The sequence below is a fragment of the Anopheles ziemanni genome, chromosome 2 (assembly GCF_943734765.1).
Source record: "Anopheles ziemanni chromosome 2, idAnoZiCoDA_A2_x.2, whole genome shotgun sequence".
NCBI classification, from domain to species: Eukaryota; Metazoa; Arthropoda; class Insecta; order Diptera; family Culicidae; genus Anopheles; species Anopheles ziemanni.
In genome coordinates, this window is record NC_080705.1 from 94696631 (window position 1) to 94723240 (window position 26610).

At 41.1% G+C, this 26610-nt stretch overlaps 6 protein-coding genes across 6 annotated transcripts; 4 read left to right on the forward strand and 2 right to left on the reverse strand.

Moving 5' to 3' along the window:
- The first annotated feature begins 7648 nt into the window (after positions 1 to 7648).
- On the forward strand, positions 7649 to 8415 carry LOC131281667 (uncharacterized). The gene is made up of 3 exons (XM_058311014.1): positions 7649 to 7759; positions 7856 to 8188; positions 8250 to 8415. The coding sequence occupies exons 1-3, from the start codon at positions 7716 to 7718 to the stop codon at positions 8413 to 8415; spliced, it is 543 nt and encodes a 180-aa protein (XP_058166997.1). The 5' UTR covers positions 7649 to 7715.
- Positions 8416 to 8535: 120 nt separating this feature from the next.
- Positions 8536 to 10382, forward strand: LOC131281743 (serine/threonine-protein kinase mos). The gene is made up of 3 exons (XM_058311089.1): positions 8536 to 8779; positions 8856 to 9248; positions 9317 to 10382. Coding segments are annotated over exons 1-3 (1287 nt in total). The 5' UTR covers positions 8536 to 8777; the 3' UTR covers positions 10209 to 10382.
- A 38-nt stretch (positions 10383 to 10420) lies between these two features.
- On the reverse strand, positions 10421 to 14171 carry LOC131281744 (tafazzin). Its single transcript, XM_058311091.1, has 6 exons — positions 13773 to 14171; positions 13400 to 13556; positions 12236 to 12364; positions 11612 to 11855; positions 11270 to 11522; positions 10421 to 11207 (listed from the first exon to the last, which is right to left on the reverse strand). The coding sequence occupies exons 1-6, from the start codon at positions 13782 to 13784 to the stop codon at positions 11157 to 11159; spliced, it is 846 nt and encodes a 281-aa protein (XP_058167074.1). The 5' UTR covers positions 13785 to 14171; the 3' UTR covers positions 10421 to 11156.
- Positions 14172 to 14838: 667 nt separating this feature from the next.
- Positions 14839 to 20464, reverse strand: LOC131282619 (ubiquitin carboxyl-terminal hydrolase 43). The gene is made up of 6 exons (XM_058312127.1): positions 19900 to 20464; positions 19140 to 19370; positions 18941 to 19075; positions 18716 to 18850; positions 15968 to 18655; positions 14839 to 15877 (listed from the first exon to the last, which is right to left on the reverse strand). The coding sequence occupies exons 1-6, from the start codon at positions 20404 to 20406 to the stop codon at positions 15827 to 15829; spliced, it is 3747 nt and encodes a 1248-aa protein (XP_058168110.1). The 5' UTR covers positions 20407 to 20464; the 3' UTR covers positions 14839 to 15826.
- A 2510-nt stretch (positions 20465 to 22974) lies between these two features.
- On the forward strand, positions 22975 to 24485 carry LOC131281964 (monocarboxylate transporter 12). The gene is made up of 4 exons (XM_058311341.1): positions 22975 to 23046; positions 23120 to 23593; positions 23660 to 23938; positions 24000 to 24485. Exons 1-4 carry the CDS (start codon positions 22975 to 22977, stop codon positions 24483 to 24485), a joined length of 1311 nt encoding a protein of 436 aa, XP_058167324.1.
- A 295-nt stretch (positions 24486 to 24780) lies between these two features.
- On the forward strand, positions 24781 to 26366 carry LOC131282489 (otefin). The gene has a single exon (XM_058311971.1). The coding sequence runs from the start codon at positions 24863 to 24865 to the stop codon at positions 26252 to 26254; it is 1392 nt and encodes a 463-aa protein (XP_058167954.1). The 5' UTR covers positions 24781 to 24862; the 3' UTR covers positions 26255 to 26366.
- Positions 26367 to 26610: the final 244 nt, after the last annotated feature.

The following is a 26610-nucleotide window of genomic DNA, read 5'->3' on the forward strand; positions in this document are numbered from 1 at the left end:
CATCGCAAACAAGAGCTTATTTGAGATTGTTTAAAAAAAAAAGGAAGACATAACTTTGTACGTCAAGCATTTCTATGAAAACGTCAAAATTCATATGCTATTTACGTGTCATGGAAAAGAGATATCCTTTAGAACGAACCCTTTACGTATCTTGATCATACATCCTCCCTGCATATACTGCACCACACTTCTACACACCGCTAGCAACAGCTCAATGACGCCTCTCCGGGGATCGATAAATTCACACAAATTGTTTCCTTCGCAGTCGAAAAGTTGGCAAATTCTACAGTTCTAATAAGTCAAGCATTGCATCAACGAATGCTCAATTATCTGCTTAATCATTTCACAGATGGAAACAGCACACGCAGGAAGTAAAAAACAACATTACACCGCACCGCCGAAACGGCGTCTTACCAACTATTCCACGACTAGCTAACGAGAGACTGAAGGTAACTAGGCTTGGAACAAGTGCTCCAACCTATGCACCCACCGTTCCTATTGAAGGAACTGGTAATTCCATTCTCCATTTTGTAGTTAAAAACGGTTGGCCACAAGCTAATTAAAAATCAATGATTTGAGAAGTAGAAAAACGGGCATTCCTATTATTTGTTTCTAGCCACTACTAGTTTCAATCGCAGAGACACTTTGTTTCATCAGTATCCTAAAAGCATAAAGTTCCAGTTCCATTTACTTCTGACTCCCAGTACATGTTTACACCTCCACGTAAATGGCGAAAGAGAAGTTGTATTGCTCTCACGATCGTTTCAAAGACAGGTCGGGTAAAGCTATTTTCTGCTCCGCCATAACAGTTGGTTTGCAAAATGTTTACAAACATACTTGCAGTATGTGAAGATCTTTGCAAAATCTCGTAAACGAAATAGGTAATTAGAAATTCTTGACCACAGTCTCCATGATCTCTCGGATAGAAACTCCTCTTCTGTATCATGGAATATGGATCCTGCCATGATTGGCGAAATTGGGTGTAATGGTACGATATCGAACACCGCAATTGCTTGCTCTGTTGATGAAACATACCAAATTTACAGTTTTACCCCACTTTCCTGGCTGCTTGCAGGAGGTAAACAAATTTCCAACCAACTGTCAAAAATATTACTACACCCGCTGGGCAATTTCGAGCAATCCTTCTAAAAACGTCCTGCATTTGTTTCATCCACATACAAAAAAGTAGAACGTTTGTTCCGATATTTCGAGCTGCCTAGCTGGCGGTTTCTGGCTCGTTACATGGTACCACTTCTTTTTTCGTTGATCTTGATTTCGCTTTTCTCGGCGTAAACTCGGAGAAGTTGTAGACTGACCGTACAACTAAACAAAAGTATTTTCTGGTCTTAGATAAAGATATCTTTCATAAATTAATAAAACCTGGATGATACAGGTAAAAGCTACTGTACAAAATCTAACTTTCTATGATATTTTTGATTCAACCAAATGTGGAAGCTTTTTTAATTCAGAACAAATCATTTAAACTTAAGTTAATAATTCATGTGTTTGATCGTGATACATCACTTTAAAAAACTAACGAAGGCAACTATTGTTTGAGAATCACCTTTTTAAAGATGTTGGTAAAATTTATGTAGAGCAAAAGGACAGATAAATTAACAAATTAAATATTTTACGAAATTGTAAAGAAAAGTCGAGCTTTTTTCTTTGTTTTTTTTATTCAAATAAGATTTCGCAGGTAATTTGCTGATATTATATCAAATACTTATGTGTTTCCCATGATGACATCAAACAAGATAATATTGATTAACGACGAAAATGAGTTAATAGATTCATTCAATTCATTATGGAGCATTGCATACATATTATTTTTAATGTTATATATTAAACGGGTTGCTGTTGCTAGGAAATGCAACTTAATCGTACAATGTATGTCATACGACTACGCAAACATAACTGAGATCATTTGTGGTAAATTGAATCGGTTAAAAGTTCGTTTAAGCAGATACAACTGGATTAGTCGTAACAGTGACTGATGTAACATTTCCACCACTTGAATGTTATTCCTTCAATTCTTCAAGGTTTCCTACGAATTTAATGCTTATGACTTGGTTCACAAGTTTTTCGTGGTAGGTTTTTAGTAGAGCTGCAACAAATCGATTTTTTTGGAAAATATAAAACCGTGAAAGTGACTCATCTCGTTCGTTCAACCGAGTAAACCTGTGCAGTCAGCGGATTTGGACATAGGACAGCAATCGAGTTAACCAATAAATAGATGGTCGAGCAAGTGAGTAGCGAATGCGGACGAGCGGTTCAATCGAGCGGTATTTGGCCATCCTATCCTAGCATGATTTGGTCAATCAGGCCACACCGCCGACGCTACCGGCCATTTAGTACGAATAACTGTTCATATCACTCCTTGACCTACCAGATTTTCTAAGGCATACGGTATAACTGCAAACCAATTTAACTGAATTTACATATTTCAATACGCATATGTCCACGTTTGCTTGCCCTGAAACGGCAACTTTTTTCAATTCGTGGTAGGCTATCGAATTCCTCAACGTAGCCGACTTGAAATTGAAAAAGTATTGAAACTTTACTTCATGAACTAGGAAGGGGTCATAGCAAACACAAAATATATCGTTTTTCACTTCCGCTATTGGCCGCTGTATCGTTTTTGATCACAATTATTTTTTTACGTTCGTAACCACATGGTCTGTGTGGTACATACCATCCTAAACGTCTCGATGATGTTTATCGTGGCCTAGTAGATGTGTTTGGTTTTCGTAAAATTAAGTAATTTTATGCTCAACATTAAACACAGTATCGGGAACGCAAGGGTAAAACAATAAATGAATCTAAATTTCAAACAGCTTTTCCTATTGTAATAACACTGTTACAGCAACACTATTTTCCTTGTTCAGCATAAACGAAAGTGTTAGAAGGAGAACAAGAAGAAACACTGTTGCAGTTGTGCAACCAGCAAACGAAGAAAATATCTTTCAAAACCAGCAAGCGAGCGAGACCTACATGTCCATGTTTTTCAAGTGAATTGCTTACTCGACTTATCAACGGAGATGTGAAAGGACACGTATGACAAAAAATTCAAACCCGATGGAGTCATCGGGCACCCAATTAGAGACCAACGGGTCATGATATACACTGGAACTGCGATGCTTTCAGCTTCAATGATTTTGAAACATGTGGTAACGGTTTGTTAGTCCTGCACCTCACGGCCAAATTATGTTCGACGAAATCGACGATTGTAATTCGATGAACGACTGTTTAAAAATCACACATCAAATAAATGAGGTTACGCCTCTACCAAACGTTGATTCAAGTCGAGCGGTAAGCGCGTGCCACGGACCGTCAATGTAAAATTACGTGGCGTGAACGGAGCCCAAATGTGCAACGCATACCGGTGTTACTAGACCGGGTATGTTGAACAATAAACGAAAGGCTGGCTTGTTCTGACTACTTATGCTACTGTGTACACGTGATGCAACCACAGGGCATCTGTACGGCAATGGCGTATGTATTTCATCCAGAGCGTAATTGAGCTGCCACAACGATCTCTGGTGCATTGCCACGGTGGTCTGCATGAAGTTAGAACGAGGCAAAGCGTGCGAGGCAGAAAACGTTACTGTACCAGTCGCGGGCCGGTTGGAAAAGGTGTTACTTACCGTTGCTGAAATTGATATGCCGCGTTGAAGTTGATGATAACAACATTTACGGTGTGGCGGGTGCGATGCGATGGATGAAAAAAGAATACAAAAAAAGAAACAAAAAACAATAAAACATCAAGTTCTAAATTTTTTGGCAAATGTAAATGACCTAAAGCATAACAAAAAAACATAATAGAATAAGACGAAACATAGGATATATGCATCTCAGTAGGGTCATAAATGATAAGATTCGTTCGTTATCATAAACACATAGGTCCAATTTCACACGAAACATTTTGAAACATTCTTTCATTTTTTCTTTTTTTACATTGCCTATGCTTAGCTTAAGCCTTTTTCCAAAAATCACGTCACTGCAAACTCACGGAAATGGTCTATTTCGATAGCGTAACGAGTGGAAAGTTCATTCGAAAATGTAACCAAAAGAAAATCGGCTGCTCACCAATTTCCTTTCCGCTTCACAAACGTGCGGTCTGAAAAATATGTTCCGATATGTTTGTGTGCCTTTCGATGATGTGAATGGAGAAAGCTGTTTAGATTAGATCGTTTTGTTAAAATTACAATTCAATACGGTCGGACTGACCGACATGATGATGCCAGGAAAAGTTTGAAAAGTTTGAATCATAGCGTGGAACCGACTCCTAGCAAAAGAAAACGAGTTTCACTCCGGCAGGCGTTACGGACCGTGTAAGTGTAAACAACGACGCGATAGGGCAATTTTCCAGCGTCTGTGGATTCGCTTTGTTTCATTTTATATATTTTTCTCGTTTCTGCTGTCTACCGAGATGTGAAATCACGTAACTAGGAAGTGATTTATGTTTTAATTATCAAGAGAAAGGGCAAACAATCTGATAAACTGTTTGTAACTTAAACTCGATTAACATGCAACAGTTCATACCGTATTATAACTAAGTTTTTCGATTAGTCAGTCCGTATGGGACATTCAGTCTGATGGATTATTTGAAAATGAAACAAACAAAATGTGCCGACATACAATTTCTATACAGCGACACAAAGAAAATTGTCACAAGAAATTCCAGTGCGAATCACGTTCTTTTGCGACAGGTTGAGTAGGGGTACTTACGGGATTTAATAATGTTATTTTTAGCAGTCTCAATCTTGAGCGTGATCTTATTTTCTGCTTTGGAACCCATTCTGCGCGCTATTGCTTTTCCAAATCCCTCCGGTATCTGTGATCGTTAGCTATCGTAGAGGTTCAAACCAATTACTATTTATCACTGCAGGCCGTCTTGTTTATTACTTTACGGTACACTTTTTTATTTGTCCAGGCACAAGAAGTTCAAGTGATCAAAATAAAACACTATTACTAACCACGAAACGAAAGCTGTGGGAAGATTCGGAGCAGAAAACTATTGTTGCGTAAAATATGTCAATCACTTGCAGTGAACGAAAGTAGGGGGTCTTCTGAATATGCGAGAAAAAGCCAAGACAAAAAGGAAAGAAGATTATGATTTGCTGTGCAAGCGAAATTGGACGAGTTATGTTGAAGCTGGATGGCGCCGACACATTATTAACTCGTTCAACATAACACAGCAAGGAAAAACATAAATCACATCCAAAACACTAGCACCAGTTGCGAAGAAGCGTAAACGGGATTCCAAAAGTAATTCTGTTTTGTTTAATATCCTCTGGTAATCGAGGATCGAGTCGGTTATGCTCTCGTTTCAACTTTCCCTCTCCGACTACAGCACCATTTATTATGGTCACATAAACTGCTGAAATTGCTAGATTTTATGATAACGTTCTTTCACCTCGAATTTAAGCTGTTTGTTTAGAGCCATTTAGCTTGCATTTGTTTCAAAACTATACGATTCGCAATTAAGGCAAACATGGCACAATTTTTCTCAATCTTGGAATAGTCTTCTTTCTTCGGTATCGCGTGGACATACCCAAAGAAAAACAAGAGAAAAACGCGACTTGCTCCAACACACATCCGTTCGCACTGGTGGCCAATTTGAACTAAACGACTCACGCAACGGCAGCACAAAATGCTGACGCGCAAGACGTCGCGCAGCCATACCCGACGATCTCCGAACAAACTCGAAGAAGAGGGAGAAAAGAAAAGGTAAAAAGCCAACCAAGTGCGGATATGAAAAGATCGTTAGCGTGGTTCGTGCTGACGTCACTTTGACCACCAAACAGATGTAACAAAATCATTGGTTTATGTTTCCAAACTGAGGTACTATTTCTTAAAAGATGAATGTCATCGTTTAAGGCATGTAACGCCATAAATGTATTACCTTTATTCAAATTAAACCATTAGTCTTTATAATGTTTTAATTGCTCTCGTAGCATTACAATTGCATAGCATTACAATATGCACACTTTCGCATAAATGTCAGCGTTAAATCTTAGCTTAATGAATGGAATTGAATTGAAAAATACGTGTTCCAACCTATGGAGATTTCGGGGTCCGCGACCGCCGAGCGGTAGCGCCGGTTAGAAAATCGGCACATGAGCGCCGAGGCTCACCACCTCTCGACGACGTGGGTTCGAATCCCAACCGAGACCGAACCCTCCCCTATACGGAGAGGACTGACTATCCACGTACACAAAGGGAAAAAGTATTGTAAGCCCTTAATGGGGGACAGGCATGACCAAGACGGTCGTTACGCCAAGAAGAAGAGATATACGTCACCAAATTCAATAAGATGATTAAGACGATAATAAAAATAAAGAATACCGGCAGCAGATATCCGGAGTATCGAAAGGAGAGATGACAAACGGATAGCATGAAAATGTATATCAGGGTTTGCAACTAGACTTCAAAACTAAGGAGGTTTGCAGTCTCCAACAAAAGCAAATGGAGCACATTCAACGTACTGCTTCAATCGAGTTTTTGGAGCCTTCCGATTGCATATTTTTGGTCCAAATCCTATGGAAAAAGAATGAGCTATGTACAAGAACGTTGAATGTATAGAGCTACGCTGAGACGATGAACAAAATACCGTTTGACTTGGGATAAGACGAATGTGTTTTTTTTACAACATGCAGTCTATAGCATGAACTAATTGTGACAAAACACATTGAAACACTTAGTTTTTATACAGGGATAAACGGGATCCTATGTACTTAATATTGCGCCCACAGTAGGAACTGTACAATTTGTAAGGCCACGTGTTTCGCTACAGCTACAACTAAAACCTTGGAAATAAATCACAGCTTACGACCACCTCTTGTGGCTTAGCTTCAATTTCTATCATAAAGCCACAGGGTAGAGTAATTTGTTCGATTCAAGTGCGATTGCACCTCGACGTGGCGGTTATTTACTCGGAAAGTTTCCTCTTTTCAGTACCATAGCCAAACTGAGGCAAGGATACGTAAGATTGTGATACAGGACAAGTCGGAACGATACTAAAATTTGGTTTTTTTCAACACGCAAACTCATAAAACTTGATTGTAATTTTTTGCCAAAGCGAGTGTGTAGGTAACAATCCACCACAAACTTCGCGCCAACTTGTAGAACTTTCGTGCCGGTGGATCACAACGACGCTAAGTTCCATAAACTGCCCTATAAAGTCGTACCTTCAACCCCCCCATTCTAGCGTGAAGTGAGACTTCTTTGATGTAGAACTTCGTTGAAGCCTCCACAACTTTCAGCCGTCAATGTCTAATTCTAGTCCAAGCGTTATGAAAAGCAGAGAATAGGTTAGGCTGTTAGTACTCGTTCGTGATGGTTTCATGTATTTTTTATATTCCACCCCAACAGTGGCACCCTCAGGGCAATAGAAAAGTATTGGCCTCTGGTCGAAGTGTTAAACTACTGACAAACACAGAACGGTGGATTTTTTGAAAAAAGAAACACACCTAGCCAATGTTCACTTTTGCCGTTGCCGACAGCGATTGAACGGTTGGGCATCAACACTGTGACCTATCTAGAGTGAAGTGGGCAAGTGAGAATATCGTTCCAAACCTTAACAAGTTTACCACACCACCGATGAGTGAGGAACATTGAAGTCTGTGAGTTAGTTCATAAACTACCACGGTACGGTACGGTTCGCTTAAAACAAACTGGTTGGATTAAGACGTTTGCAACGGACGCATCAAAGGATGGCTGTTTGGGGGAAAGTTAAAATTGCCAGTACAACCACAACGTAAGCAATGCAAATAGAAAACAACTGCCAAACTTACCATTAGACCGCTGTTTGATTACGTAACGGTTTGATTCCGATCTTTGTCTAAATCTAAAGCTCCAAAGCTCCTCTGACGCGCACTCCAAGCAAAGCCGGTGCATTGTTCAGCGAGACACTAACGGCGGCACTGGGGAAACGGAAGAGTAAATTCAAGGATATAACCGACGAGCTCAATCAGCATATCAATAGCGAGGAACGAGAGGAGCTGTACCAGCGTCCACTGTTCAATGCGGATAAGATTCGCCGCATGATGGAACGCATCGTTGAGAAGCAGTTCGACGTGGACGAAGAAGAAATGCGCTACGTTTACAATCCGGCTAAAAACTTAAAAATGTGCCAGAATATCTCGAAACAGATTAAGGATCGACTGAAGGCAATGAACTTTAAACGGTACATGTAGGAAACAAACTCGGGTTCGATGGATTTTGTGACATTTTGCTCTTTTTTGCAGTCATCGCATAATCAGCATTGCAACGATCGTTGAGAAACAGCAGCAAGGAATACACTACAAAATGAAATATATTCTAGACCCTATACTAGATGATTATGTGCGCCTGTACCATGAAACGCCACATTTTTACATTATTGCAACAGTTTTACTCGTGCATAAGGACTGACGTGCATTTTAAGTTTTTTTAAAAATCATTTTGGATATTTTTTTATTTAAATTGGTTTGATTTGTAGTGTTTTCCAATTACTACATTTTTATCCGACATTTTGTTGCGTGTGGAGAAAATATGTTCCTGGCACCTTGAGGTTAGATGTAAGAGCTTGTCAAATCAAATAATGGCTGATCTTTTGAAGGAAAAGGCTTTGTTCAAGCGGCCAGTGCACCGAGCACATCTAAGCAAGCACATCTAATCCGTCCCATGGACCAAATCCGCCTAGGAGCGACGTCAAAATTCGTCGGACTTTTTGACCGTGAAAGTTGGCAACGTGAGAGTTGCACTGGTGTGACCCATGGTAGAGAGGGGTGACCATGTAAGTGATGTTGTATCAGTAATTTTGTATTAAAATTTTCTTTTCAAAGGGCACTTTTACTGATTGTTTTGTTCAGGGCATCTACGAAACTTCACGTACCCAAACTAGATATCAGTTTCGATACACCCAATCGAGACCAATTTCTTCGCGAGGATTACCATAGCAAGCGTGATACCTATGAAATTCTAGGTCGGGGCAGTTATGGTGTCGTAATAAAAGCGTCATACCGGGGCCGCCCGGTGGCTGTGAAGATCCTGGAGAAAAAATCCTGTCAACAGCCTCGGTACGATACTCTGATGAACGAAGCAAACGCGCTTTACGTCAGGCACGATAATGTTGTCACTGTGCTCAAAATAGTCTCTGAGGTCCAGTATGGACTGGTGTTGATGGAGCGATTCGATGGCCACTGCTTACAGCGTATACTGGATAACCAACGTCAGCTTCCAATCCCTTTGCAACATAAGCTGTTGTGAGTATACGTTTACACTAACTCGCAGCAAAGTTTCTTTCGCGCTCTTGATCACATGTTCACTCTAGGATTCTATGTGATGTTATCAACGGATTGTATTTCTGTCACCTCCACCAACTGATACACTTGGATGTGAAGCCACAGAATGTAATTGTCACAATCAACCCTTCAGCCAATTTGGACCTAAAGCACAATGGGAGAGCTGCCTGCTTGTGTGTACGAAAATATCTGTGCAAACTGTGCGACTTCGGTTCATCGATGATGCTGACATCCTGGCGTAGGAACGAAACACTAGTCAACCGTGGCACGATACGGTATATGTCACCGGAATTATTATGTGGCCAACAGCGCACGGTTGATGGCGTTTCTGAGCGTGCCGATATTTATTCCCTCGGCGTTACGATGTGGCAGTTGCATGAGGGGCGTTTTCCCTACGAGGACATTAAATGTAATGAAGTAGTTGCATACAACGTAGTAAAGAAAGGACTACGACCTGACAGTGTCTCCACTGTACCGATTACATTCGGGAAGCGATCCACAAATCTGCCCACCCGGGGGCGCTGTTTGCACTGGAATGTTCTTCTTCCTGGGCCTTATGTTGGTAGCATGACTTATGACGCCCGCTACGAGTCTGAAGCCGTTGATAATGTTCTCAAACAACAGGGTATTGCGGTGGAGTACAACAAGAAGGTGCAAGGAACAAAAAGTTATGCTCTTGATACTATCTGTTCTGAAGCAACAGAATCAGACCAAGAAATTCCAACTGCTAGGATTCGCGCCTTGTTTGTCAATAACGTTAGGATTCCGAGGCGGGGGTGTAATCAAATCCATCAGATGATCCAAACTTTGTACAGGCAGTGTTGGCTCACGGATCCGTCCTACCGACCCGATGCGATTACGGTTCGTAACACCATCAACAAAGCGTTGGAAAAGTTTGTTTATTGCAAGTGTGTCAACTGATTCACCACGCGAACAGTTATTTTAAAGTGTTTTTGTGTCTGTTTGTATTGTATTGTTTGGTTATTTCCGGTTAATGGAATATTGCAACAGCGTAAATTTAATAATTTAAGTAAATTATTAAAAAGTCGTCGTTAGTTTTTAAGCTTGTCTTCTAAGCAAGTATTTCTTTTAAGATTTAAAAAATAAATATTTGTGATCTCTTGGCAATTGAATCCGATATAAATCATTTACCATTTATTTAAAGCAAGAATTTGTATTGCCTATTATTTTCAAAACTATTAATGTTTAAGAAATTGATACCGCCTTAGGAGCCTTCATTCTGCTAGGTTAAGTCGAAAAATATAAATGTAGCTCCTACCGTCCACCTTACATTAAACAGTTATTAGGAATAATATAACAGACAAATAATCATCATGGACGCCATATCAGGTTCATCTTATCAGCGATGCCACGACGATTGGCTCGGGTTTCTGGAGTTCAGCAGATTGTGTATAAGCATATCGCACGTGCCGAGCAACAAACCAGCACACACTATGGTTCCCATCCATCCACGTTTGCATATTGTCTGTAGAAGTACGTTGTTTTCTTCTAATAAATATAACAAACCTTTTGTCTCTTTCGACAAAACGATAGTTTAGCATCTTTTCGTTTCCACTACATGACTAGAACACTAACCAACGCCATAATTCATTATGGTCCTTCGATAGCCGTGTTTTCATTCATCTAATACGCAAATGCAATTCAATGCTGAATGGAATTAACAAGAGCTATGCTAATGGCTTTATCGGCGCACGATGTCGAAAAAGCAACTCTCAAGTGACGTAAGCGTAGAATCGTCAATAATTTCCGAAAAACGCTTCCTAATTCAACTCTTATAATGAAGACTTTGATGGTGAACATTGAGGCATGTCGTGGATTGGTCCGTTCTCCTTGCAGTCACCTACAGGCTCAACTTTTGATGTGTTCATTGTGTAATCGTTCAGTTTCTTCTTTGAGTGTCTAGAAAAAAGGATTAATAATAAATTGATTGCTTGGACTAGGGCATGATCCTATTATCTTACCATCATTTCTTCTTGGATTTTATCGGTGATGATTTTTCTCGCTTCCTCCTCATTAACCGGCGATGAACGTAACCTTTCCATTAAATTGGCCAAATCGATTGGTTTCCCAAAGTTGTACGTTAATTTCTTTCCCATGCGAAGATAGTAAGGAGGTTCATTTGGAAGAACGTCATCCATACCGATGTGCCAAATCGGAATAATGATAGGTAACATGGGTGTTTCATAAATTATTCGGCCGACACCCCACTTGAATCTGCAAAATACATGGAATCATGGATAAGTGAGCAAAATGTTTACAGCATTCTAGTATTCCAAAATACCGCCATTTCAACTTAGTCTTACCTGAGGTCCTCCTTTGTCATGTTAACTTTTCCCTCGGGAAATACGTGCACCCAGTGACCCAGTTTAAGTTTCTCTATGCATAGATCGACTGCCGGCTGGTAAACACCGGCTCCACGAACAACCGGGATGCATTTTCCGTACATGAAGAATAACGAATGGGCTTTGTTGGTAAAGCAAATATCATGTGCAGCCATTGACCACCGTATAACGTTTCTATTGCACACATTTCGCAGCTTAAGTAACCCTACAATGGATAACCAGCCGACAAAAGCGGGAAAATGTAAAAGGAAAGAAAGAAGACAAATTATTCACTATACATAGAACATCGACCAGGGCTATTCCCACAAATACGTAAATTGGACATGGGCTAATTACTGGTATCAAGGAGTCCTTTGCGTCCACAATGAGGTTGAGGGGATCGAGAATTGAAAAGTAGTAATAAACAATTGTTTGTCAAAATAGTATGTTAAAGATTTTCAAATTCCATCGTCCCGTAAATTAGGTGACCCATGCAATCCATTTCCGACGATGCGGTTGTCCATGCGAGATTAAACGTGATCCTCATAAGTTATGGACTGTTGCTAGGCTATTAATTACTGCAGTTAACATTCATACATCTCTTACCCCAAATGCCCGGATCATCGAAGCATGAATGATGGTTGGATACCGTTAGCAGAGGTGTTCCTTTTGGCCGCTTTTCAAGTGCATTCTCCAGGACTTCGATGTTGTGTACACGCGCTTTGTTCAGCCATACTAAGCGTGGAAGGGGTGGGCATTTAAACAAGAGAGAATAAGTTGGTACGTAACGCTTGGTAGAACTGGTGGATAGTAAAGGTGTACGAAACGCGATAAAAATATTCCTGCGACCCTCCACGGTCCATGCAAAATTATTACATAAAACGATCCCTACATACGCATTTGGTCTTGCCGTCGTTGCCATAGGCAAAAACAAACGTCTGTAGAGTATGAACGGAAAAGAAAGTAATAAAACCGGACTATACGCGAGAGACCTTGAAGAATCACTGTTGCGCGCCGCTCTGTTACCAGCACCTTTGCGGGCGCTATAAATGACTACTGTGCTTTGTGTTAGTTTGATTCTCTAGTGCATCTCCCATTCTTTGTATGTTTTTCATTGTGCGACAAATCCATAGCTTATGATCAAAGTAATAACAAAGAACCATTAATTTAGCTGGTGGGAAACATTAAGAATACACATTTCATTTGATGACCCCTCAACGAGAAAAAGCGTAAGTTTAACAGATTTAATTTGGCACAAGCGCCGAGCGCCAAACGGATGACCAAGGGTGTTGTGCAAAGTAAAACACACATAAAATGAAGCGTATGGGGCTGGAAGCAGAGCTACGCGATCAATAAAAGCCGTACATTTTCGTCGACCAAGTCGAGGTGAGATTTTCGTAAGTTGCAAGGGCATTGTGCAATTAAGTCGTCAGATTTCGTTATTTTCGGACAGACCGAACTGAAATGCTCTACGTTGTGGCCAAGTAGGTCATGTAAGGCATATCCATAGCTGTCCTATAGTAACGCTGAAGAAAAGATCAGTTTCGATAGCCGAAATTCAGCTTCGTTTCAGGTCAACCATAACTAGGCGAAAGTGGCGACCAAGGTTTGCTTACATAATTCCTACATATGAACGTGGTTCAATGCGTGCTATGCGCGCGCACAGTTTCCCACATGATTTTACGAACTTCCATTTCATACGGGCAGGCAAGGATCGAGTTTACGGGGAAACTAGTAAAAATGCAAGGCCTTTTTGAGAGCAATACTTACCGATGACAATTTTGGACAACAATCCCACCAGTCCAATTACTCCAGTACTGGCAATGTGCCACAATCGGTTTGGTCGACGAAGCCGTGGGAAAATCCAGTCAATATTGTACGGAATGTGCGGCTGCTGGACAGCACCATTTGGTGGTGGTACTGCTGGCTTCAGGAACAAATTAAATAGAAAGGAGCTCATGTTAGTCGCGAAACGTGGACACTGACTGACCAATATGTAGATGACCAAGCAATCGGGATCGATTCAACCTATCAGACTGCCCCTCGCGTGTAAACTGATGCATGACTACCTAGCGGCCACAGTCTTGAATCGTATCATCTTTGCGGTCACGAATGCTTTATTCGACGTCGTTTGTTACTGTACCTTGGAGTTCATGCTATTGCCTCGGGGATCCGATTCGAGGGCAAGGAGGCCCTTCCGCAGCGATTGACTGGTTTAATTTAATTAGATGAACTATCGTTCTCCCACCACCATCCGGCCCCTTGAGTCCCGGGCGATGCACGCACCACTATCTTAGGAGGTTCATTCACGAAGATCCCCTGTAGTATTGCGACCCGACGACGGCGTTGTTTGTTTTGTTTCGCTAGACCATTTTACTCTCATCGAATAACGTCACGAGGATGCGAAGGATTACGGAACGTTGCAACTTAGCAGATCTATTCCCATAGGGCTCCAGTGCTCTTGCGGGAAACGTAAACAGCACCGTTTGAATGATCTTCACGTGTTGTTTTTGGACTATCAGCAGACACTGTGAGAGCTTTAACTTTTACTACATCGAGCGCGCACAGTGGTAGTATAACAATGGCTGGAGGAGGGGGCATCATTTTGACGTTTCTTTTTTTCAATGACCAAGTCCATGTATTTCAGTGTTTCGAAATCAGCATGTATAAATAGGATATGCATGTGCTAGTAAGTTTTTTGTTATTATCTCTTGCGATCGAAAAAAATCAAATAAAAGCATCTTACAAACCGTCTCAGTCTCTTATACAAGAAGGCGCAGGGCTAATAAAAAGAATGATATAGCTAATGGCCTTACAATTCTGTCAATGCCGAGTAGCAAAAATATACAGAATGATTCTACCTTGTATGGTTAACAACCTTGGCACAATCATCTGACTTGCTTACCTTGGATCGCGTACGTTATCAAGAAATGTTAGCAAAGGAATGAAACTGCAAAACATTATCATCCAAGATTACAGATACACTGCAGTACCGATTATGCGAAATCATTGGCAAGGCAATTGGCGGATTTATAACGAAAATGTACAACTTTAGTTTAACACAAGTATCACAGCACTTATAGTAAGAAATGTGGTTAACAAAAAAATAAATTAAATACGAACTCTTTATTAGTCGTTAGTTCGACCTCTTTTATATTCATTCAATAATTTAAAAGTTTGGAGAGGTGACTTCTCACATTTTGCAACTTCGCTCCCTTCATTTTTCTACCCTGAATTTATTATAACTAACATTAAATTGTACTTGTCTCACTTCATTCATAGATGCTATGCTATGATTTGTAACTATTCGCACATTCGCTTTATATTGCACAGTAATTTGAATGAATCCGGTCTGACTGACTGGAAGAACTGGCTAACGAACGTTCAAAATCGCAGCATAAATCTGCCTGGGAAGGAAACAGCACGGCTTGCTTGTATTCGAATTTGGAATGGTTTGTTTGAAGTGCATTTGTTTTCCTGATTTTTTCTTTCCGACTCCATAGATGTATGTTTTTAAATATTTCTTTATGCATATTATATCCATCACTAGCGAGATCGCTTTCAAAGCGCCTGAAAGTGACGGGCCTGGTAAAATTTAATGGCTTTTAATATTAGCTTAGTAACGTAGTAGCATGCGTATAAATCTAACTACAGCCGTTCTCTTCCTGCTTCGTTTTAGGCCCTACTTTGTTTCATTACTTTGCAATATCACTACCTCATCTATCCACCATAATTTCTCACACTACAACGTCCATTTGCGCACAAATGATCCTTTTTTCATTTAATTGACCACTCATTCAAAGATTCTCACAGAATTATAAAAAAGAATATAGATAGATTCTCAAAGATAAGCAAGTTCCAGTATTTACAGGAATAAGGTATGCGACCATATGCATCCAAACTTCGGGTCGATTTGAAGATAATTTTAGCAATTATATTGCATACAAACTGTTCGGTTAAATATGATAATAATGCGATAAGGTAGGAAATGATATCGAAACGAAAGTAATACACACTAAAATAACATGAGAAAAAGCAAAATATTACAAAACACATTAAAGTTAATTTTTAAAATCTTCATCATTATTGATGCAACATTATAACGATCTAAGCCCTACAGAATGCTCCTATTATTGACAGTGGTTTGCGCACGTGATGTTTGCCTCCGCTTTTGGTGTATGGTTTCCACTGCATGCATTAATTTTTCGGTGACACTGTTATCAACTTGTGAGGAGTTACCGGTGAAATCTGGAAAAGAACCCAGAAAGAAAGAAGGTCAATTATTTGCATACATGTATAATCGATACGATAGTTTGGTGTATAATGCTTTAGCTTTACCCATAATGTACGACTTCCACTTCCAGGGAGAAGTTCATCCGGATCATCGTCCCCGTCATCAAGCATAACTCGATCGAGACCGTGCCCTTGTTGATCGATGAACAGAAGAGTATCCTTACTGCATGTATTTGCACCTCGAATTAACGATACAGCATCGTTGGCATCGATTACATTTTTGTATGTTGCAAATGACGAGGGTCTATGATGAATTAGCTCAGACACATTCTCACGCCATAGGATGTCTTGATACTGTTGAGAAGATGGCAATGAAAAGCGTCCACCGGTGCTGTGGACCACTGAACTAATGTTTCCTCCTAGTTTATGGTCAACCATACGATCTAGCTTTTCTAGACGTACAGAAAATGGTTCCTTAGATACCAAATCGTTTACTTCTAATATTCTTGAATCGGTGCCGGAAGTGCTGGTTGATCCAGAATAATGTGTGGTAGTTGTATCAAATTGTTGGAGTGGTAGCTTTTCAATAACCATCTCTTCAGCTGCCAATGACTCCTTGGCCTCTTTGGCATTATCATCGTCAAGTGCGATTGTCACAGCTGACGACAACGAAGCCGGTAAATGTATGCACAAGTTAGGTGATATTGAATCGGGGTTTTCGTATGTGTCTAATATTGGTTTTTTCACTTCAAGAATTGGTCGTTTTTCGATTGACGATCGATTGCCGTCTTGGGAATAATACTGTTTTTTTACAACCGTACACGAATTGTTGACCTGGTGTAGTCCGTTTTGGACTTCAACAAGTGTTTCAAGAAGTGGTTTATCAGCAGATCCCAAAACTGGAGGATCGCTATCAGCAGTCGATTTTGTGTCAACCAATGTGTTCTTATTAGACTCTCCCACTATTGAAGCTGCAGGAGACTTGTTTTCTGTTTCAGGAATACTGGCTGTAGTTGTGGTTGATGATGAGGAGGCTGCAGTGGAATTGCTCAGTGTTGATTTTATGCTCCGCTCTATTGTTGCAGACACAGCAGTAGCAGCATGGCTGTTGACTGGAGGTGGGACAATTATTTTCGATACCCAATGATCACCCGAGCTGGAACTAGAGCTTCCCGAGCATTCGCCTGTTGCCCCCTCACCGGTGTTAGTCGGAAGTTTCCTTCTTTGGTAAAACAGTAGGTAAGCCTCGTTGTTAATGATTTCCTCATCGATGCTGTCATTCGGCACGTGCGCCACACGCTGATCGTCGAAGCGATACCATTGCCCATCGTATGGATTTTTACAAGCGGCCGTATAGTGACCCGTTTCCAGTGTATCGCCCTGGTGGTAGCAAACTGCATAAAGATCGTACCGGTTGTCCATGGCAAACTGCCGACGTCCGTTTGCAGCATTTGCACCGGTGGAATGTGACTGTATGGAATGCCCACTACGCTTTATCTTGCGCCAAGGACTCCAGCTGTCTGAATCGGAATATCCTCGATGCTGGTTTTGATTCAGAGCTGCATTTGCTTGCGGACCAGGTGTCTTTTGGAGCGAAAGATCGCGCACCAGATGCGGCGTCATGTCAAAGCCACAGAGCGGAAATTTTACAAGATTTGTCAGCTTTGCCGCTTGAGTGCTGGATCGTAGCTGTTGCTGTCGGAAACGTTTCAAATGTATCACCATAATATCCGGTAAAGACCAGAGCCCGAGCGTCTTCACCACGGGAAGATATTCCTGGCAATGTGGACACTTCCAGGCATTGTCTTGTCCAAGCGTTTCTGCCTTGGTGTAGTGTTCGAAGCACTGCTCCAACGTAAGAGTAGAACTTGCTGGTATTTTCTCCTTCATCTGGCAAACACTCTCATGCTCCACGAATGCATCGCTCATATCACTAAAGAACCGCTCCGGTTCCGTCCACTCGATAAGAAGTTTTACGTGAGCAGGTCCAGCATCGGATGGTAGCACCGATAGAGCTAAGTCAATCATCTCCGTAAATAATGGATGCTCGACTGTTGTCTCCAACCACGTATCGACATCGCAGGAGGGATCCTGCAGGCGCATACGAAACAAGTTTTGTGCCGGCGTAGCAAACGTGAACACGTCCGATCGTAGTATACTGGACATCTCTTTAAGTAATAGCTTCTGTAGTTCACTGTAGGAAATATCTCGGTTTACAATCAAACAGAAAGGCGTACCGAAGCGTTTCACGCAGCCGTTGTCGTTCGAACCGGTCGCGACACGTTTGCCATTACAAAGAAGCAGCAAAATTTTCGTTCCACTCGATGCATCCTGCTGTCCCGCTGACAGCCCAGCCGGACACTCTATACAGTATAAAGGATCGTTTTCATGAACGGATGACATGAGATGTGAGTCGCAAAGCACGCGATTAAAACCCGTCTCGCAAATCTCTGTCAGAATCATACGATCGAGCCCAATCCCGGTATCAGCGTGAAGTTGCTCCCGCAAAGCTAAAACGGGTGAACCATGCGGAATACCTAGGCCAAGCTTCACCTGTTTCGGTTGTTGCGAGGCGTAAATAACTTTTACCAGTACTGGTTGTTGGGACAGCTGCGGCAGTGGTACCGACAAACAGTAAAAAGGATCGAACGTATTGCTCTGTTTGCCACAAGTAGGGCAGGATAAAGACGAGCGAAATTGGGCCTGGAAGACGGCCTGCACAAACGAATTGTTGCATCGAACATAATTGGCAAGTGTTTCAGCTGCTATCACCTCATCCGAACGTCCATTGTTCTGCAAAACGAAATAAAGAAAATTTAGTAGATCTGCATGCCTTAGTCTTCAACATCTTACCTTTATTGTTTTATACTTTCGCTTCGTTGCCGTATTCAAATCCTCATGAACTTTATCCAGCAACCAAAAGAGAAACTCTTGTGCATCATGCTGTGTAGAACTTCTGAATTGACTGCCATACCTATCCACCACAGCCTACAACGGCGATCAAGTGAAAGTAGAGAACTTGGTTAGAAAGTAGAGAACTAGGTAGAACGAAGCAATATTTTATCAACACTTACGCACCTTAAAGTTCGAACTATAGTCTGGAGCATCTTTGCACGTCCATAGTGATTTTAGCACCAGCGCAAGCTGTTCTGTTAGTTCTCCTTTGGTACCGAACTTTTTGGCATTAATTTTGTTGCGACGCTTCAAATCAGCCTTTAGAAAAGATAGTAATCTTGTCAGTCTCATTTCCTCCCTCTACTTCTAAGTGTAAGCTTACTTTGTACAGATCCAAAACGAAATACTGTGCCAGAATGTCCGTATGGCTGAGGCATTGTAGAACGGCATTCATAAAGCAAGTATTTCCATGATTTCTGAGTCCAATCACACCCGGCACGGTGTCTGGGGGCCACACAAAGGCACTTTCTGCTCCGTTACCTCCAGCCCGAGCAACGCTTCCATTTAGGGTGGCTTTTTGTGATGATTGCACCCTGTCGAATTTGTGGTTGTTCTACAAATTGGACAAACAAAAAGAGAATGAAATATCATTGCCAAAACCCACGTTTCGTATACTCTGTCTAGGCCCATTCCATGGCGCGAGCATTTCTGTTTTCAGAGACATTACAAAATAGTAGGAGTAAATGCCAAATGTATCTCCAACGAAATGAGATACAAAGTTGGGGAGATGGGCTGTAGTGCTCGAAACATAACATGTGTGATACACAATACGTATGATTGAATGATTGAGAGCAATCAACAGAGAAAAAGGTCAATTATTTCAGCAACCTCCAGTAGTGATATTTAAACGAGCAGAATATTTCCGATCTACTACGATGCACAAGATGTAAAAATACTAGGCTATGCTACGCATAACCCATATTCTTTAAATTGTTGTCTTATCGGAATCAGAATATGAAAGTATTCCAGCTCTACCAGCAAGAAGGGTGTCCATTTGGTCGTTCTTTTGCCCGCGCCATGTAACACACCCCACGTTGCAAGCTTTCTATGCCATGCCAAATAATCCATGCAAAACCACTTACCACCGTACGGTTGACATATGTCATTTGTTGTGCAATGCGATTGATAAACTTTTTCACTGATAATCGGCGAAAAATTTTTTTGTCACTGTGCCCTGCCACTCCTTCTCCTTCGCCATCTCGTGGACCAGCCATTTCATCTACTACAGACGTAGTTTTTAATTTGTTGTTACTGTTGCTGGAAGCTTTGTGGGCGCCGTCATGCTGACCAGACGATGCTGATGAGTACAACCTCGACGTATCAGTGGCCGACGACACATCACTCGTCACGTTTTTGCTGTTATTACTTCCATCCCCGTCACCATTGCTAGTCTTGGACGCAGCAGCTTCACTATCGTTGCTATAGCCACCACCCAACCTATTGCTCACTTTCGGGGTCGAGCTTCGCGAACCTTGAAACGGATTTCGCGGCATAGAAAAGGCTCGCTTTAACTTGCTGCTTCTGATCCGGGTGCTGCTTTCAGCAGGGACTGCCTCTGGTGATACTTCCTGTGCATTATAATTCTCCATTGCCGGCCTACTTCAAAATTGTTTCAGGTATCCTGTTGTCGTCGTCAAGGTTGACTCCTAATCAGGTCACGAGCTACAATCACAATGCATACGCAAGCACGCATGCATGGCACGCATAAAATACGCGTATTAATAACCTGCACTTGTATTACTTTCTGCAAGAAACTGTCATCCAATTCACTTGCGTCTAAAAACAGCTCGCGTTGTTGTCAGAGGTTCTTCAAATGGCTGTCCAATTAATGACTTTAAAAACCACGCGTCTTCAGGCATTCAGGTGTAACGAAAACATTCAGTCGCTAGCGCACAGGCTGCAGGAGAACGAGTGAATTTAATGAAGGAAAACGAACACAATTGTACGCGAACGAACGCGCCGGAAAGGTACACACAACCACGGGACAAGCGCTCATCATGGCCCATCATTCCTACAGGGGTTAGTTTAACTATGCCCCGGATGGTCGGAACACTTGACTAGGCTGGCGGATGCAACGTATCCACACACTATATCGGTTGACATTGGCTTAATGTATAGAATGTAACGCTATGCTAAATACCACACATCACTGAGCCAATTGTTGCCTCTTTGCAGTAGCTGAAGATGAAACAAGCAGTAGCTAAAGCAAACCGTTTTTGCTACGATAACATGTTGCGACAAGTTTGTTTGGCAGGGAAAAAAATATGCGACAAGACCACCACTCAATGAACTAATTTATTTCGCTCGGCGTAACTTTATGACCGAAACTTGCAGTGACCGCTCCCGCTCCATGCACAAGCAACATGAAGACAAAGTTAGCTTTCTAGTTTTCTAAATTGCTAGTTTAGCTGGTAATCGTAGCTGGTGCGGCTTACATTGATTGAGCATTCGATAAACTGGATTCAATTATCGTACGACACTATCGGCCCGTAGGTTCGCGTAGGTACATATTCAATCGTTTTCACAAAGATGTTTTATCACTTTGGGCACACGTTTTTTGAAGAAACTTTCTTTTACTTTGATTCATAACTTTTTGGTATGAAAACAACGAGACTAGTTGTCGAGAAAGCCGATGTCGAGTAGTGTTGGCAGAATCGGGATTCGGAAGATTTGAAGATTCGATCCCTAGACGGATTCCAAAGATTCGAATCCCATTTGATGGATTCTAAAGATTCGAATCCCTTCTGACAGATTCTAAAGATTTGGATCCCATTTGACTCTGGTCGTATACCGGTAACTGTATGAGTAAAGAATAAACTCTTCTTAGTTTTAAAGTCCCGTGTTGAGATGAGGTTGTAACTCTATTATTTTAAGTTGCACCTGAAGCATTCTTTTTCAAATGGACTCTAAGCGAAAACGGCACTCGAACCGAGGTTTATTAAGAGCAAAGCCGAAGTCTTGCCGAGGAACCATAGCACAAGTTAGTCGAACTATCTGAAGATGTGAAGAAAAGAAAACAAAGTTTTCCCAAACCCAGATTTGAACTACGGACCTGCAGAACATCACTCATGCACTTTGTATTTATAATTGTCAATTTCTGCGTGCAATCACAGCTAGCAATATTTATTTAGGTAAACTGAAAGTAGCACAACATCTTAGTTGAACCAAAAATAAAAATCTTAGTAGCTTTAATGTTTTCCCTCCCTCAAGGGCTTCAGGCTAGTTTGCAATAACAGTTAACTGTATTTATGCGTAACTTGTTAAAGCAGAAAAGAAAACACGAATGGCACTACACTGAACAATTAGATCAAGCAGTTGAACCGTTGCTCCAATAACTTTAAACCAAATATGGTTTAATTTCAATAGAAAGAATACTTTGTTCGTATCAAATGTGGAAATAAATTATTATTCATCTAGATCCAACTAAATATGGCAACTAGTTTAAATTAAAGCATCACGCGATTGAGTGTGTAACATGTTTCTTTATCTTGAATCCTATTGCCGATATAACGTGTTGCATTCGGATCACAGTGTATTGGTCAAATTTTTCATAACGCTAACTACCCGGATATAGGCGAGTTTACGAAAATATTTTTGCAGAGAATACACAAGCTTATGTTCGGCAATTTTGAGAAAAAAAGTCATTTGCTCCAATTTTGAAGACAAGGGGTCATTGCACGGAGGGAATTTGGTGCATTGTTGGCTTATCATTCATTGTACATATGCACTTACCACATTAAAATCCTTCTTTTGGAGGGTTTGCTCAAAATAATGATAACGATAACTACGATAAGATTAACAATAACAACAATTAAATTCGTCGCACGTTTGACTTCGCCTGCAGCTTTCATCACCCCGTACAGAATCACTTAGATAAGTTGAAAAATACACGTTGCGCTCACGCAGGTACCGTGCTATTGGTGTTTGGATTTATCTCGCAAAGCGGAACATCCGTAGTGGTTGTGGGGCTAACTAACTGTTTGCAAAGAGGAAAGATAAAATTCAGCAAGCCGGTCTAGGTAGGAACTAAAATGAGAATCAGTTGCAGGCAGCATGCTCCGGCACTTAGACATGGCAGTATCATGTTGTGAATCACACCGGCAAGAGCATTGTTTCTAATATTTTGAACTGTTATGGTGAATTAAAATAAATTAGGAATGCGTGCATCAAGAGTTCCACCAGATGGTGGCTATGGATGGGTCGTTGTTACTGGATGTGCTCTAGTCAATGTACGTATTGAGATAATTCATGATGTCCTTTAGCTAGTACAAAAATTACTGTGTCTTTTTAATGTTTTATTAGGTATTCAACCAATCTTTAGTGTCTGTATTCGGTCTCATGTTTGCTGATTATCTTACAAGCCTCGGGGAACATGCGTTTGGAGCTGCGTTAGTGATGAATGTTTGCAACATTTCTCTAAACTTCTCAGGACTGATTACTGGTCCTATAATCAATAAATTCAAACCACGGAAAGCTGCTATATTAGGAAGCCTTTTGACAGGGACAGCACTTACTCTTTGCTCATACAGCTCTAGCTTGTGGCAAATTGTACTTTCTTACAGCGTAACATTCGGATTTGGACTTGGTTTAATACAATCTTCCACGTTTGTCGCTCTTAATTCTTACTTCCGGCATCGTAAGGGTCGGGCAGTAGGTTTTGCGCTGGCAGGAACCGGAGTTGGTCAAATACTTATGCCTATGCTGGTTCAATTTCTTCTAAGTAACTTTAACTTCAGAGACACTACACTTATAATCGGCGGATTAGCTTATCATGGGGTAAGTTTTAACAGAAGGTGCTTAACTGAAGGTTGTAAAAAAATGATAATTTATCTATATTAATAGGTGGTAGGAGCATGCCTACTACAGCCTGTAGAATGGCATTTGAAGGAATCCCCTGGAGAGATCAATGAGGAAAGTCAACCTCTGCTTCATGATAGCCGCTCTTCGCAGTGTACTAATGGTAACACGTGTGGAAAACAATATGGTGCCTGGTCGAAACTAGCTTTATTAATGGACATTGCCATCTTGAAGCAGGTGTCATTTTTAAATTTAATCGTGGGCCTAGGACTAGCTTATGTTGCTTCTACAAGTTTTTCTCTGTTTTTCCCCTATTTTCTTCAGGTCGGTTGGTTCATTTTTTTACTACCAGTAGCAAACGACTAATAAGTTACTTTTTCAATAGACATCTGCCAATCTCACTATGCTTGAAGCTGCCAACTGTATGTCAATGCTATCCACGACTGACTTAATAACGAGAGTGACGGTCCCAGGTCTCGTGGACAGGATGGAATTTTCGCATCGAACTACCTTCCTTCTGGCTGGAATTTGTCTAGTGGTAGCGCGTTCAATTATGGCTGAGATGCGTTCCATGATTGCACTATTGATAACTTCTGCATTTTATGGGATCTTCCGGTCAATCACGATTGTTAACCAAAACCTGACAGTGGCAGAATATTGCAGCAAAAAGCGAATCGAGAAGATGCTACCAAACGCATTGGGATTCAATATGGTTACGAAGGGAATCCTCGTTCTCAGTTTAGGTCAGGTTTTGGGATGGTTGGCCGACTTCTCCGGAAGTTATTCGCTCAATCTTCACGCTCAGAATCTCCTGCTCATTACAACGTGCATATTATGGCTCTGCGAGATGTATTTCAGAGATGATAATTAATAGCAACAAATTATAACTGTATGTATTGTATTATAACTGTATGTACTGTATTATAACTGTAACTGTATGTATAACTGTATATGAAAATATAGTGAATAAATGACATCAAGCAATCTTTAATTGTTTCAATTTTCAAAAACTGTTACAAAAAGAGTTTACAAAACAAGATATTCCTACCCCTCTGATGCTGAAAAATTGCTCGAACTAAAGTACACTGCAGTTTAAATTGTGCTTATTTTTCAACGGTTGCCAATTGACATTTGGCATTGTTGTTGGAATGCTCAGCGAGCATCAAAACAGTTAAAAGCGTCCGACTTTCATGATAGCAAGTCTTGTAGAATATTTTTAATTGTTGTTTGTGTATCGCGATTGCAGAAATGGAGGAAAACTACGAGGATATGTCGAACGATCAGCTGCGCCTGAAGCTGTTGGAATACGGGTTCAACAACATGCCGGTGACGAGCACGACGCGGAAAGTGCTGATCAAGAAGTTGAGAAACCACATATCAGAGAACATAGCTAAGCTGCGGCGTGAGACGATACATGTGGCTAAATATTCATCTGACGATGATAGTGAACCATTGGGCAATGTAGCTTCGGGCAAAAAATCGCAAACGAAAAAGGAGGCAACTAATAGGCGTGCTACAATTGCTGGAGCATCAACGAAAATATCTAAAGCAGCTTCATCATTGCAACCAGCATCGAAAGGGCCTGCAGCGGCAGCCATTGGAGATGGTGTATCTGCCGTGCAGCCGTCAGATTCAGGATCAACATCGAAGCGTCGCTCGGGAAGAGTAACACCCGTTAAAGGAAAAAGTGCTGTAGATGCCAAGCTGACAACGATACCGCCGCAAGAAGCTGTCATCATGGAGGACTCGGATGACGATATGGTTCCACTGACGCAATTAAAACAACGCGATCGTAAATCCAAGAGTCCATCACTATCTAGGACGGATATGCTTACAACCTCCTACATACATCAGATAGAGATCAGTAAAGCCCCTCAAGTAGAGTCGATTGTTGAAGAAATGGAAGTAGATTTACCGGAACCAACCCAGGAACCATATTTGGAAACTATTGTACTGGATGACTACGACGAAGTTGAACAAGAAGAAATGCCGCCCCCACGGCAACCATCTCCTAAACCTAAACCGGTTGTGAAAGAAATCGTCCACAGCAAAACGACGCATCAATTCGACTTTCGTGGAACGTTTGCGGATCCAGAAATTAAATCAAAGGAAGTATCTGAATCTTCATCAATACATTATGGATTTGGTGCTGGATCTCGACCCTTATCAGGCATCACAACACCTTCCCGGAGTAGTACGGCCAACGCTCTTAAGGATAATACGGAGTCTAGATACGAACCAACCGATTCACCGTACCTTAGTGAATTTACTAAAAGGCTGTCTCGTTTACGTGCCGAAGCTGTGCAACTCCCAAGCAATGCCGGGAGGACAAGGGATTCGCCGTCAAGAAAAACCATGATAAAACAAGAAAGTAAACGTGTTGATATCCGTGCTTCGACTAGATCTGCGTATGACTCTAAGGATGAAGCTTCAACATCTCGCTTTAGAGTAGCTAATCGACAAACGTACGCCCCGCACTCCTTGGAGCCGATGCCATCACAAGGCAGGACGGAAGAAATTCGAACTTCCATGCGACAGAGCTTGCTGGCACTTGATCGGAAGTATTCGATTAAGAAGAAATTTTACTGCTTCCTTATTTTTCTTCTGGTTGTATTCTTATTCGTGTTTTTCTTCATGTGAAACTCAGTATTGAGTCCTTGTCATTACCTGTCTTTTTTCTTTCGATTAACGAATTGTACACTCATTCGTTTTTGTAATTCTGTTCAATAAACTATATTATCAAAAAGGGGAATTTTCTTGCCTTTATGTTTTCTATACTTTTGTTCAATTCACACTTTATTGCCATGCGCCGACGACATGATAATCGTATTTCGAAACTGCTTATTGCACTCTTTTATCGTTATGTTATGTTTGGAAACTAATAAAGGAAATGTAACGACGAAACAAGTGTCAATAATAATTATATACTTGTCTAGTTTAATTTGATTACATAGTCCGTCCATTTTTTTATAATGGAATGCACTTAAATAACCCGC

Coding starts and splice junctions, on each gene's coding strand:
- LOC131281667 (XM_058311014.1), top strand. CDS start 7,716: ATGGCTGTTTGGGGGAAAGTTAAAATTGCCAGTACAACCACAAC. Junction 7,760..7,855: donor ATTGCCAGTACAACCACAAC/GTAAGCAATGCA, acceptor CTAAATCTAAAG/CTCCAAAGCTCCTCTGACGC. Junction 8,189..8,249: donor AAGGCAATGAACTTTAAACG/GTACATGTAGGA, acceptor TCTTTTTTGCAG/TCATCGCATAATCAGCATTG.
- LOC131281743 (XM_058311089.1), top strand. Junction 9,249..9,316: donor CCTTTGCAACATAAGCTGTT/GTGAGTATACGT, acceptor TGTTCACTCTAG/GATTCTATGTGATGTTATCA.
- LOC131281744 (XM_058311091.1), bottom strand. Junction 12,365..13,399: donor GTTGTCCAAAATTGTCATCG/GTAAGTATTGCT, acceptor TTCCACGCTTAG/TATGGCTGAACAAAGCGCGT. Junction 11,856..12,235: donor CGATGATCCGGGCATTTGGG/GTAAGAGATGTA, acceptor TATCCATTGTAG/GGTTACTTAAGCTGCGAAAT.
- LOC131282619 (XM_058312127.1), bottom strand. CDS start 20,406: ATGGAGAATTATAATGCACAGGAAGTATCACCAGAGGCAGTCCCTGCT. Junction 19,076..19,139: donor TCGTTTTGGATCTGTACAAA/GTAAGCTTACAC, acceptor TCTTTTCTAAAG/GCTGATTTGAAGCGTCGCAA. Junction 18,656..18,715: donor GAAAGTATAAAACAATAAAG/GTAAGATGTTGA, acceptor TTCGTTTTGCAG/AACAATGGACGTTCGGATGA.
- LOC131281964 (XM_058311341.1), top strand. CDS start 22,975: ATGCGTGCATCAAGAGTTCCACCAGATGGTGGCTATGGATGGGTCGTT. Junction 23,594..23,659: donor GCGGATTAGCTTATCATGGG/GTAAGTTTTAAC, acceptor CTATATTAATAG/GTGGTAGGAGCATGCCTACT. Junction 23,939..23,999: donor TTTTCCCCTATTTTCTTCAG/GTCGGTTGGTTC, acceptor CTTTTTCAATAG/ACATCTGCCAATCTCACTAT.
- LOC131282489 (XM_058311971.1), top strand. CDS start 24,863: ATGGAGGAAAACTACGAGGATATGTCGAACGATCAGCTGCGCCTGAAG.